General features: G+C 31.4%; 2 protein-coding genes and 1 pseudogene across 4 annotated transcripts in view; 2 read left to right on the forward strand and 1 right to left on the reverse strand.

The window, feature by feature from the left end:
* Positions 1–668: 668 nt before the first annotated feature.
* Positions 669–1501, forward strand: LOC106691253 (splicing factor 3B subunit 4 pseudogene; annotated as a pseudogene).
* A 628-nt stretch (positions 1502–2129) lies between these two features.
* On the reverse strand, positions 2130–9167 carry LOC106691252 (PIN2/TERF1-interacting telomerase inhibitor 1). 2 transcript variants are annotated; one of them, XM_014436967.3, is made up of 4 exons: positions 8921–9167; positions 7034–7156; positions 5543–5708; positions 2130–2816 (listed from the first exon to the last, which is right to left on the reverse strand). In XM_014436967.3, exons 1-4 carry the CDS (start codon positions 8991–8993, stop codon positions 2180–2182), a joined length of 999 nt encoding a protein of 332 aa, XP_014292453.1. In that variant the 5' UTR covers positions 8994–9167; the 3' UTR covers positions 2130–2179. The 2 variants fall into 2 exon arrangements, with proteins under 2 accessions (XP_014292453.1, XP_014292454.1); XM_014436968.3 differs by lacking the exon at positions 8921–9167 and adding an exon at positions 8041–8216.
* A 436-nt stretch (positions 9168–9603) lies between these two features.
* The window catches only part of LOC106691251 (facilitated trehalose transporter Tret1), a 54004-nt gene continuing 49627 nt past the window's right edge, over positions 9604–13980 (forward strand). Inside the window, exons 1-4 of one of the 2 annotated variants that reach the window (XM_014436964.3) lie at positions 9604–9761; positions 9924–10016; positions 10088–10154; positions 13102–13237. In XM_014436964.3, the coding sequence (XP_014292450.1) occupies positions 9973–10016; positions 10088–10154; positions 13102–13237 (247 nt within the window). In that variant the 5' untranslated portion in view covers positions 9604–9761; positions 9924–9972. The remainder of the gene's footprint in view (positions 9762–9923; positions 10017–10087; positions 10155–13101; positions 13238–13980) is intronic. The other variant, XM_014436966.2, reaches the window with a different exon arrangement.

Genomic DNA, 13980 nt, shown 5'->3' on the forward strand with positions numbered 1-13980 from the left:
TTAAAAAAAATGTTCCTCCGAAGTACTTCTAATTTTGTTTGTTTGAAATAAACTATCTCATATCTATAATAAAAAGGGTTAAATATAAGCTATTAAAGAGTTTGATATTTAATCTTTATATCACTTTCCATCTCTCTTTTGTCCTAGCACCTTCCAATTTAGCTCTCTGGGCCGAGCACATGCATTTACATGTGTCATGAATATTTTGAGGGCTATGATTCTGATCCTTCCTTGTAATATGGCCAGTCCAACGCAATGTCACTAATTTGATATTATTCACGTCAGCCTCTTTGAAGATCTCTACTCTTTGTATTCATGTTGTGGCATCCAAAGTAGGTCCAGATTTTCTGTTCAAAACATCAAAGGGTGAGCTCATCAATTTTTCATAAGGTCCAATATTCTGAGGCATTGTCGATATAAGATTGTCATCATTATTTTTGTATATCCAGATAGATCCCCATTCTTGAAATAATTGAGTAGATATTTGTTCCTGTGAGTCCTTAATATTTTTACATTTCATCATGTAAATTTTTCTTTACATATCTTTCCTCAACTGCAGTTAGTTAATTTGTTTACAAAATGTAATCTTAATGTTTCTACCATTAGTTCTATCAAAACTGTCTATCTACTGATCATCATAATTAAATGTAATCTGTTTTTCTTTTATTAGATTATGAGGGATCCAGATACAGGAAATTCAAAAGGCTTTGCATTCATCAATTATGCCTCATTTGATGCTTCAGACGCTGCTATTGATGCCATGAATGGTCAGTTTCTATGCAATCGCCCAGTTTCAGTTTCTTACGCTTACAAGAAGGATGCTAAAGGTGAACGTCATGGATCTGCTGCTGAGCGACTGCTAGCTGCACAAAACCCACTGTCACAAGCCGACAGGCCTCATCATATGTTTGCAGATGCTCCTCCTGCTCCTCTTCCACCCCCTCCAGTACTGCCTCCACCCCCAGTCTTCAATCCGCCACCCCCTCCTCATATGCCTCCTCCACCATTACCACCCCAACGGATGGTAGCTCCTATGCCTCCACCACCTCCTGGGCCTCCTCCACCCATGCCTCCTGGAATGATGCCATGGCCTCCGATGCAGCCACACTTCCCACCTCCTCCTCCACCCCCACCTACAAACAAAGCACCTCCTCTTCCTCCTCCACCCCCTCCTCAAGCCTGGCGACCTCCACCACCTCCTTACAATCGACCACCATTTCCTCCACCACCTCCACCTCCAGTGAGACCACCACCACCAATGTTCTAAGAAAGAGTGTTATTGATTTTATATTTTTATTTGCTTTTGAGACAATGTAAAAACTGTATTCTTTACATGTAAAAAACTATTATTATCTGTAATATAATTTTAATTAAAGGAGGTAATTAAAATATTTCCATAAATTTCACTTCTGTCAACCAGTCTCATGACTGCCACAATTTTTTTTATCTACTTCTCTATTACCATTTATCTGTATATCTATTAACTTCAATGATTATAATTTGACTAATAATGTTTTATTATTAATTAACTTAGAAAACTATGCCTCTGGCCTTATTGCAGCTCACAAATGGAAAAAAATAAATATGAAAAATGGTTTCTATAAAATGGTACTTCCGATCGGTGGATTGTACCAAAAAAGTTGCTGTCACATCCCAGGCATATTTCTGCCTTAAATATTTTAATCCATTGTCATATGACTTTCCATTTTTGAGCTTAGCTGGCCTCAGGAGACCCCAAAACATGTATTTCCATCCAAAACTCATATTTGAATTTGTGCACGATCGCAATTCTTTCCCTTACTACATATTCCATACAGAGGTAAGTGAAAGTAAAAATAGATTTCCCCCATTTATACTACAAAACAATAAAGGAGAATTTATATCAGTAAATATGTCAATACAAAGGTAATCTAAGTTGAGAAATTACAAACATTTAGAAGTGGTAACAAAGCGAAATTAATACAATAATTTTAAAATTAATTAATTAAAAAAAAATTCAGTTTTAATTAATATTTATTCGGTTTAAAATTGATTGAAAACAGATAAAGTTATAAATTGTGTATAATTGGCAGTAACTTCTTGACCAAAAAGAATTACTCTGAATGTGAAAATGTTTTAGCATAAGAAAATTGATCAGTTATAAATTAACAATTTATTGAAAATATGTACATAAATATGTTTAATTATCTTCTAGATTGTTTTCTTTATTTTTGTGACGCTTCTTTTTTTTCTTTTTTAAAGACTTAACTTCACTTTCATCACAAGTACTTTCTTCAAGTGGTTTTAAATCAATTTCTTCATGTGTGACTTCCAATGAATTTTCATCTTTTTCTATTACCTCATCATTTTCTATTGACTTAATTTTTCTCTTCTTCTTTTTCTTTTTTAAAGGAATGATCCTTTCTTCTTGTAGTTCATTTATTGAAGCATCTTTTTCATTACTTATACCTTCATCTACAAGTTCTGTTTTCGAAACACCTAGATCATCACAATCAGATGCTTTTCTTTTTGCTCTTTTTTTTTCTTTCTTTTTACTTTTACATTGATCATCAATATTTTCTGCTTCATCAATTTTGTCAGTTACATCTGAGGTTTCAATATTATCGCCATAATTGGAGGGAGTTAATAAATGTTCCACATTATCTACTTCCTTAGACTTTTTACTTTTAGAACGAAAGTAATCGTACATTGAGATAGGAGCTTCTGTAATCAGTTCAGAACTATTCTCAGAGGACTTTTTACCAATTCCTATAATGCAGTTCAAATCCTTTGAAGAATATTTGCTGACGTCCTTTCCACGTGTGAACTTGTGATAGCTAAAAGAAAACAAATATTAATAAAACTGAATGATCACTGAAAGTATACAAAATTTTAATGTAATCACCTTCTTCAAAATGGTCTCATTGAAATATTTGACTACAAATAATTTCGCTTAACCTAAAATATTTGTAGCGATACTTATAAAATCCATCAGTCTATTATATCTATGTTAATCTATTAGGCTATCTGTTAAAAGATCAAAAAAATTTTGTTACATGTACTCTGATTAATATTTTTTAGTTTTAATATATAATTATTTTTCGATGACTGGATCTAAATACTTCTTAGAGATAAAAAGTAATAATTAAATTATTCAAATTTATTGTATGTTAACTCTCCGTTGGGGACAACTTATCTGAGATGAAGTTTCTTTTTTTTCTGTCGTCCGATGACAGAATAGTCCAAACAAGGCAGGGGTTTAATAGCTTTTTAATTCCCCACCATTTATACAATATTTCTAGCACCCCAAAAGGTAATTTTCTTTCTTTCTTTTTTTTTTTTTAAATACAATTTCAACATTCTTGGAGATTTTCCAAATGTTGATTATGGCCTTCTAGATTGAACCAATGATTCTTAGTTACTAAGTAATTCCCATGTGGCTGAGAAGACTACTGTTTATACCTTGAACAATTAGGAAATTCTGGATATGAAATTATGCCTCTCCTTAGTTTACAGTGAACACACTGACAAAGAGGATAAATAGTATAAGCATATCATCTAAAACAAATATGCAGACTAATGGACATATTATATTGGCCCTTTTCTGAGATGACAAACAATTCCATGAATTTACAATGATAAAGAAAATGTCTTACCTATATTTGATTTTTCTAGATATACAACTAAAAACCCAATTTTTGTTTAAATGGAAGTGAGTATTTCTATGTTAATGTATTCCTTCATGGTAAACTATTATATATTCTACTTCAAAATCAAGTCAGGTGCTAAGAAAGCAGATTTGTTAGTTCACCACAAAGAAGATATATTGCTAACTCCTACCTCACTGGGGTTTTTAAAATTCACTCTGTGAAAGGATAATACATAAAATGGAAACATCTCTACAGATGACACTCCCACCATGTTTCAGTAACGTAATTGCTAAGTGGATTATGAGTCAAAAGATTATTACACAGCAGTAATCCTAGACATGGGTTGAACTTTTGACAAGATATGGCACAAAGAACCACTGTGTAAATAAAAAACAATTAATTTACCACTTTTCTTGTTAATACTACAGTCATATCTGAACGATAGATATTTCCATGAGAAAATAAACTTTGAGTTCTCTAATATAAATCAAATCAAAACTGGATTACCTTAGGGGCAGTTTATTAGGTCCTACACTTTTGAACAGATATTGCTAAGTAATCTCACAACAATTGGAAACTTTAATGGCTTGGCAATTCTGATATCTACTACAGATGCTACTAAATTTCCTCAAGCTATTCAACAACTGGATGTACTACTTTCTGGGCCAGAACATAGAAAACAATGATGAATGAATCAAAGAACCTATTTGTCTCATTCACTCTGAAACACAACTTTTGTTCTCAAATGTTTTATTACAATAGGGGTATTCATGATCTTTTGTTTAACCTGTTAAATGGAAAACCTTATGTTAAATACAGGAATATTTCCTTCTTCTACCAAGTTAAAATGATATAACATGGCTGAGAGTCTTTAACTAGGTCTGTTAAATGGAGAATGACGTCATGAAACAGACCAGCTGAGCTTGTCATCGTTTTGTTTGCTGTTGTGTTAGGTTACTCATAATTTGTGTTTTTTTTTTGTCTTGTGTTTTGGACTTTTTAAAAAATGCTATCAGTAGCCGAACTTTTACATTTCTACTTTTCACTAATTTTAGGCATGTAATAAATTACTGTAATCAAAACTTAAAAGTAAACAATAACAAGTTTTGGAAGGAAAGGTTACTAAACAAGTTGCTCAGAAAATCCACTAGGAGCTCTTATGGATTTATCATTAAACATGACTTTAAATAGGGCTGCTCACAATACTATACTTATAACATTTAGCATGGTAAAACATTTTACATTTAACACAATATCATGAATACCCCTAGTATTCCAGTATCAAATTCTGACATAGTAAGCTATTCAAGTCTCTTGGACAAAACATTGAAATGGCCAAACCCAATAAGACATAATATGAAAGAAACCAAAGGTACAGATGTATTTCTAGACTACTTGACAAATGTTCAAAATTATCACTCACTAATAAACTAAACATTTATACAGTACTGATAAAACCACTTAGGACAACCAAGTGTGACAACCAAGATGTCAAATATAAAAAAAACAAAACATCATTGCAATCCAAAGTTCTTAAACAGATTGTTGCACATTCTATATTTCTAATGAGACATTACAAACGACTTGAAATGTCTTTCGTCACATCCACTGCCACAGAAGGTATCATGCATCTGATACTAAATTCCAATACATTGACTCAAGAATCTAGTTCCACAAACCCTTATAATAAGCCCAGAAGACTACTGTGGCACTGCCCAACAAGAAAATTGCTCTACTGATCTCATAGTTGTTATTCATTTTCTATTTTTCTTTTCTTTCTTTCTTTTTCCCCCCCATATTTGCTCATTTCTGAAGCAGATAAATAGCAAATTCTAATATGGTCAAAATAAATATATTTGAAAATAAAATAAATATTTCATTTTAAGATAAAGCTAAAGATAAATAATACTCACTGAACACGTGCTCTTGACATTTTAGATTTATCCTCTAAAGAGGGAATATCGGTAGAATCTTCAACTTGATCATTTTTATCAGTACCATTCAATTGTGCCAAAAGACTATCAAAGTTTTCTTGTTGACGAGTCCAGACTTCGTCATATTTCTCTTTGTTCCCTAATCCTGAAATAAAATTTTTATTTGAAACAATTTTGAAGTATTTTATAAATAAGTTTATCAAGTAGGTGTCATAATAATGCTTTGCTATTAGGGGCTCTTCAACAGATGAAAGAAATGCAACAAAAAAAGTCAATGTTTGTTTTTTTCTTGCATAACACCTTTTATAATGGAACAAATAAAAAGTTTCACTTATTTCGAAAAATCTTATGCCTAAAATTATATTAGATTTGATTTAATGACCCTGATTGTTTAAAACAATGCTATCAAGGTTAAAAATCATGGACCACAAGGGCCTAGAATATAGATATTTAAAAGAACTAGTATCGGTCCGGCAAGAGGGACCTCAAGTTCTTTTTGCCAACATGAGACATCTACCCAAAGGTTCCCACCCTATATTGAGAAAAATGGGAGAATGAAAATTTGTTTTAAGAGACATTCACAAAATTAATCTTAAATTGTCACAGACAGACATTAAACAAACTTCACTAAAACGCGTTAGGGTGTTATGGCAACTCGCTGGAGACCACGAGGCATAGGAAAGAATGGTGGCAGGGGCCCAGATCCTACAAGGACTGTAGCATCCAACAGTGAGTGAGTGAGTGATTATACCTCATTGATATAATATTGCTACATTAATAGCTATAGGAATGCTTGAATGACATTGCATGTATGATTGATAATGCAGAACTGCGAATATTGGAGAGAATGAACATGACTGAGGTGGTGTACTGTGTGGTATGCAATTATTCCTTTCTTAATATTTATTTTGAAGAATTGGTGTAGATATTTACCATATTGAAACTAAATGTATACCTTTCGAATTACATTGATGATTTGGGTATTTAAGTACCATTGGGGGAGACTGGATGGCCTAAAGTAACATTTTACAACATAAAATTATATATTAGCAATCCATTTTGTTACCCTGCTATTTTGTTAATATTTTTATTATATTTATTTAAAATAGATATTTCGTGGGCATTCTGCAAAATGGGTAAATTTAATTTATTTTACATTTTCTTTTTATTGGGCATTTCCTATAGAGTCCTCATTGATCAACAATAATAATTAGTTTAACTAAGTGAAACACAGTCAGGAATGTTCCAGGTTTTTCGATTAAGTATAAAATATACTCTTCTTAAACTTGTTGGATTCGTCATTTTCTCTTGACATCGACCCTATGTTAATTTTCATATATTTTATCATCTCTAGCATGCTAACAAATGAAACAAGTTTTATTTCATTAAATGAAAAAACCAAGGAATATTTTTTCATTTATTCTGTATCAAACAATTCAAAACCAGGAAAAAATATTTCATATCAAATACCTTTAGTATCATTTTTCATTTGAAGGCGAACAAAATCAGTTCTTCCTTGTCCTTTTGCACCCAATCCCATTCCAGGCTGCCAACCCATTTTTTCCAGCATTCTTTGGCCAAATTTGTTTTCATCTGTAAACCACATAGTAAAAAAAAAATAAATAAAATAAAAATAAATTTCAAGTTGCTAAAGTACTTTAGCAAGTATTAGTACTTTCATTGGCACTACAATGTTAGTAACCAAATTTAAAGTACAGTATTACATAAAACATAATTATAAGGGGATAATTTTGGAATAGAGTACATTCAAAAAGTTATTAGATGTAATAAGAAAAATCCTAAGCCTGCAAAGGTAGGAAATATTTATTCTGTGTCAAAAGATGTTGACAATTTAGTGTTCTCTGATTCTAGATTAAGGGATCAAAAAAATTTTCTTTGTGATGTTTCTAAAAACCTTTTTGGAAATACATTTTTGATAAAACTTCAATATTAACTTAAGTGAAAGCTCCAAACTGTATTTTTCATGTAACTTAATATTAATAACACTAAACCAAAAATTAGAATATCAGGATATCATACTTATATCATTACTTCATTTGGTGAATATTTAGCTGTGTACAACATAATACATGTTATACGCCACCATGGTCTCTGTTATGGATCAGTTGTTAATATTTAGATCAGTGATATAGTATATATGCATTGTTTGTATGTAGTCTTTAAAATTTCAGGACTACGAACTTATGTATTATCCTATTGAAAAAGTTGTGGGCAATAACCTGATACTAAGTGTAATCTTAAAAAATTTAAATTGCACTAACTACCTTCTCCTGAGGGTGAACTAATACAGGGTGGATACTATGTGCAAATTTTATGCTGCCTAGGGAAACCAAAAAAGGTGACAGAAAAAAATTTAAGTTGGAAGATTGCTACTAGAACAATGGATCTTCCACAGAATTTGAGACCAACTGTTTCTTACCCTATAAAACTTAAGATACATTTTGGTTCTAATATACCTTACTATGGTTGTAAATATAATTTTCAATCCTCAAACCAGGTTCCTTTTCTAATTGCTTACATATCATGCCATTTCTCATTAGTTTTCTTCAATGAAATAATCCCAAAATTATGACAGAATTTACTGTATTTTCTGCTATAGCGATGGTTCCAAATTTCAATATTTTTATACATATTAACAAGATAGATAAGAGAAAAATAAGTTAACAAATAAATAAACAAGGAAGGTTATAACCAACTGTTGGAGGTGATAACAGGTAAGTTAAGTATTTACTTAACTTACAAAATACAATTAAATTGTTTTTTTTAAATGTGTACTATTGTTTATAGTATATAATAATATGTTTTGTCATACTATGATACTCAATGGGCTTAAATAATTTTAAAAACACAACTAATCCTATTATCATGATAAACCACACTGGTCTAACAATAATATGATAAACAATTAGCAGATAATATACATTTCTATTTACATAAATTTCTTTGAAAATATGAATTGAAACAATGTAACATGAAATGCATACATACAGTTAATATTCTACTAATTATTGGAAGATCGATGATTGACCATGTGTAATAAAAGGAAGATGGTCCGGGTACAGTCAAAGAAAAACTCAAATAGCCGTAAAATTATTTATTATAAGTTATAAATTGTTTAGAGCCTCATAATAAATATTTTTACGACTATATGAGTTCTTCTTTGACTGCACCCAGACCATCTTCCTTTTATCTTACTAATTATGTGAGTTTTCATAACTACATGATGCTAATAACTGTAAATCATTTTTATGATTTAAGATGGCATTAACTTCTTCCTCTTTATTATTATATAATAACAATTTCAGTATAGGAATTACATTTACAAAACATTATTACCTTTAGCCCAATCATTTCCTCGGGGGTTCAAACACCACTTCACCTTTTGCTTCCTTTCAGCTAACATAGCCATTATACAATATTAAACAAGAGCACACTGGAAAGAATAGAACACTCAACGGCGACACATGAGAGGATGTTATAGTATGTGGAAATTACATTATAGTAATTAAGCAGAACATGAGTCAAAGTGTCAAAGAAAGCACATGCTGTCAAGTCAATAGTTTGCGAAACGAAGCAGGTTATAGTTCAGAGAAGGTTATTTTCTTGTGATGATGGATTATCAGTAAATGCACTTTATAATGGTCTTTGTTTAAACAAGGTAAGGTTAAGGCCTTAGGACCGCTCTAAATTGTGTTGTGCAAAATTCCTTAAGTTTTCAAAGTTCTTTTTAACTTGCAATATCTCGATTGAACAAAGTTTCTATTTATATCGTACTTTTACCTATTAATAACAATCAATGATCATAGATCAGGTCAGATTAGTGCTTCTTGTTTGTTGTGCATTGTATTGAATTGGTTAATTTGCATAGATATGGCAAAATTTCTTGATCCTCATCTATCCAAAAACCTGTTATTTACATTATTCATATCAATTAAATATACGAATGTTTTTATACGCTTATGAATTTAAATAAAATGGACAGAAAGAACATTTTGTAATAGAGTGTTCGTAAAGTGTGAGTTGGTAGAACTGGCACTACAAAGACAAGATTATAGAATTCAAATTCAGAAGGTGGGGGGGAGAGAAGTCGGCGATGGAAGTTCATTGCAGGAAGACCTTTGATAAGTGGATGTCCCGCCGTCAGGATTATTTTGCTGTAATCCTTTACTTTTTTCTGGTATAACCCATTAAGTATTATAAAATTAAATTAGGATACATGTGTAATAAAATATTTTTTTTTAATGGCAGAATGTATCAATTTGAAATTAATACATGTACTCTAAGATGTATTATACACTATTTAAACATCAAAAATTTTCATTAATTTTGATTTTTCCAGATAACTTAAGATAAATAGTTTCTCTAATAAGCACATACAATCGTGATAAATGGAAGCAGGACAGTTATTAGAGAAAGACAAGAAGCCTGAAGTGTAAGCTTATTATTATTATTTTTAAGCAGAAAAATTATTTTAGTTACCAATAGAAATATTTTTATTTTCAGAGTGGTAACTGAACCAGTGCGTCAGAGAAAGTCTGAAAAGTCATCTCTTAGTGATGTGTGGCCACAGGTATGATATTAATTATGTTTATGTTTAAATATTTAATTTCCAGTACGGATAGGGTAAAACCCAAAAAATATACTTTCTTTAGAACGAACGTCAGACAAATGTCTTATACATCGCCTAGACGTTTCCCCCTAAAGCAACAGGTGGTTCGTAATAGGCTGTTGAAGGACTTAATTGTGAGGGCTTATTGTTGAATCAGTTTTACCGTGTTATTTGAAAAGTTTTAAATCGTGAATTCTCAAATAAAATAAGTACTTCAAAATGCTCTTTTAAGCAACCTCATTGTTGAATTAGGTTGAAAATTTTATTTTCTTGAGGAGACCCGATTGGGAGTAAGAGTTGTCCGCGGATTTATACGGGTTGCTTTCTTACCTTTGCTTTAACACGATGGTTCCACAAATAAGTGCCGCAAGCGAATGTCTGGTCGCCGTGGCAATAATATATATATATATTTTTTAAGGTTTTGCTGTGGCACCTTAGAAAAGTGTTTTCTAGTCCATTGGTATGTATACTACTCATAATCTATTCGGCGATTATTTTCGAACACGGTCCACAGAAGTGAATGATTTTTTTTTTACCTCGACGACTACTTTGAATTGCTGATAAATGCTCATTACTACTATTACACACACGGTGTGCAACCAGTATTATATATAGCTTCGGTAATCATTTGCACATCGGGCAATGTCGGTCTCGACTAGGTTAAATTTATGATCAAATACAAATTAAGAATTTACGTTTTATTTATTATGTTCTTTTACGTAGGTATCTGTTGTTAAAGGTTACCTATTAAAATTATATCATGCCTTTGTTATTTTGTGTTTTAATTTAATAAATGTTCGAGGATTTAATTTGCACTCTTTTTTATTTCTACATATTAACTGCTTTAACTACAATTGTGCCGCAATTTTTTTTAACCCGATAAGGGCTGCGAGAAATTTTTTTAGCTGCACAAGCATGCAGACATTATTTTTAGCCCCGCATAGGTGTACCAATACATGCTGGTAGATCGCCTTTCGTATCTATTTTTTTGCTATGGTATTCGAGGGTTGAAATTATAAGGAACGTACTGCTCTTTGAAATTATAAGGAACGTACTATTACAATTTCTGGAAGATCGCTGATTGATCGTGTGTGATAATAAATGGAAGATGGTTCGGGTGCGATCAAATAAAAACTCAAATAGTGATTAGATTTATATTGATCTAACGTTACGCCCCACGTTGCAGGGCTTTCAGGCTGAAAGTCAGAGCGAGAGTCAGTTACTCACTCTTCCCAATACATCCTGTCAAAATGGTTCTCTTTCGCTCTGACTTTCAGTCTGAAAGCCCTGCAACGTGGGGCGAAACGTTGGCTCAATATAAATATTTTAATCACTATTTTAGTTTTTATTTATTTTATTTCTATTTATTTATTTCTTACCCAGACCATCTTCCATTTATTATTACAATTTCTGATTTTTGAATTTTTTAATACTGCCTCTTTCATCCAATGCGATCCAATTGGATTTTACCCAATGTGCCTTCAACATAAAATTCTAAAGCCTCATCTTCCTTCATTCATTGATAACCCGATCTGGTAATTTGGGACTAGGAATAACAATACAGGAATTAGCAATATTTAGATATATATTAATTAATTTATGAAACAATTTAGAAATTCTCAAGGCATTTCGAGAGATTCACCAGAAAAAGGTCTGTTTATTTTCTGCATTTTAAAACTATATTTAAAAATTTTTTTTTACATCAATTATTTTTTCAAAAATCATTCTGAAAATAAAAAATAACCATCAGCGAAGGAGGAAGGCGAACTCAATCTATTTCTTTCATTTCTGTATTTTGCAATATAATTAAAACCTTAACAATCTTCTACTTAAAAATTTCAAATTTTTGGATACACTTTTGTAATCCTAAATTGGCGATTTTCCCAGTTTGCAGCGATGTAGTGCTACCTACGTTTTGGCTAAGCCTTTTATTGTTTTATAGAATATTTATTTTAATCCCATGAACAATTTTTATAGCGGAAGTAGTTTTAAAAATTATTATCTTGTCAATTGTGACCAATTGTGAATGAAAAGCTTACCTCTTACATCATATGGCGGTGTTTTACATCAGCTGTTCTCTCCAAGATCCTGACGGGAGGAGCAATGAAAAAAGTTGTTCACAACTAAGAAATTGGGAAACAGAAAATGGACCTAATTTTGAAAAAGAAACAAACCCTTGAATTTGAAAAAATATGAGTTAATGCTATATTGATAGTTAAGTATATATTCTTATCCTGCATAAAAGAAAAAACTAATCAAACCGTATGCTTGCCGAATCAAAAATATTTTTTCTTGGAGAAGTTTGTCGGGGGGTGCGGTCAGCAAAGAACAACATAAATAAACAAAACCATATTTATTTATTTTATGCCGACGTTTCGACCTGAGTTTCAGGTCTTCATCAGGGCCATAGAACAAAAGAGATACGACGGCATAAAATAAATAAATATGGTTAAAAATCTCGTTTGTTCTATAGCCCTGATGAAGACCTGAAACTCAGGTCGAAACGTCGGCATAAAATAAATAAATATGGTTAAAAATCTCGTTTGTTCTATAGCCCTGATGAAGACCTGAAACTCAGGTCGAAACGTCGGCATAAAATAAATAAATATGGTTTTGTTTATTTATGTTGTTCTTTGCTGACCGCACCCCCCGACAAACTTCTCCAAGCATTAATCTACGGTCAACTATCTACACCTCATTAAAAATATTTTTTATATCTCAGTATTAGACAAAGTTGAGGCTCAATATTTTCATAAAATAGAAGCCCTTGAACATGATGTTAGTGTTGTTTCTATTTATTTTTTTTTTTGCGGTCCAATTAGATTTAAAAAAAAATTACCATAAATGTTATATAACATATATATAATATATATAAATAAAAATAACGAAACGTTTATCCGCTTTACAGGTTTTGGTAAGCTGCATTTCCTTAAGTTCAGTTATCCAGGCTGGAATTAATTTAGCGTTTTCGGGTATCCTGTTACCTCAGCTGGCTGATGATCCTAACATAGAACATTTTACCAAAGCTGAAGCCTCATGGATAGGTAATATATGATATTTTATTTACTTTAAAAGTGAAGAACAATATTATTTTATTAGATTACTGATTGTTTGAGAGCGCTTTATTTTATTATTAACACAAACTTCAATGATCCACTTTTTCTCTCAACTTTTTATTTTAAAAAACCTCCAACTTTTCGGCCCTTAGGCCATTCTCAAGGAGACAACCTATAAAATTTGTTTTCATATTATTATTATATTACTTCCTCACACAATACTAATGCTCGGTATGTACATAGGAATTAAAGTAATCTAATAATTGTAAACTGGGATCCAAGATGACAGTTTTCAAGACAACCTTTAAAGACAATTTTGACATAGTTTAGTTTTCAACATATGTCGACAGAAAATAATTGCCGGACTAATTTCTTTATGTATTAAATAAGTAAAAGTTGAGGGAAATTTTTTTTACATAGAAATATAAAATTAGTAATAAGTTTTCTCCGCACATACTGATTATTAGTATTGTGCGAGTAAGTAATGTAATCATAATTTGAAAACAAATTTTATAGGTTGTCTCCATGGAAATGGCCTAAGGGCCGAAACTTTGGAAGTTTTTTTAAAATAAAAAAGTTGAGAGAAAAAGAGGATCATTGAAGTCTGTGTTAATAAAATTATTTATAGATTTGTTGATTATTATTTCCGTACTCACCGTGAGAAAGTTTTAAGTCCAATTAATTAGTTAACGAGTTATCAAATTCTTCAGGGTAGATACGGATTAATGAAT

The sequence above is a fragment of the Halyomorpha halys genome, unplaced genomic scaffold (genome assembly GCF_000696795.3).
Source record: "Halyomorpha halys isolate HHAL.00 unplaced genomic scaffold, Hhal_1.1 Scaffold2194.1, whole genome shotgun sequence".
In the NCBI taxonomy this organism is placed as follows: Eukaryota; Metazoa; Arthropoda; class Insecta; order Hemiptera; family Pentatomidae; genus Halyomorpha; species Halyomorpha halys.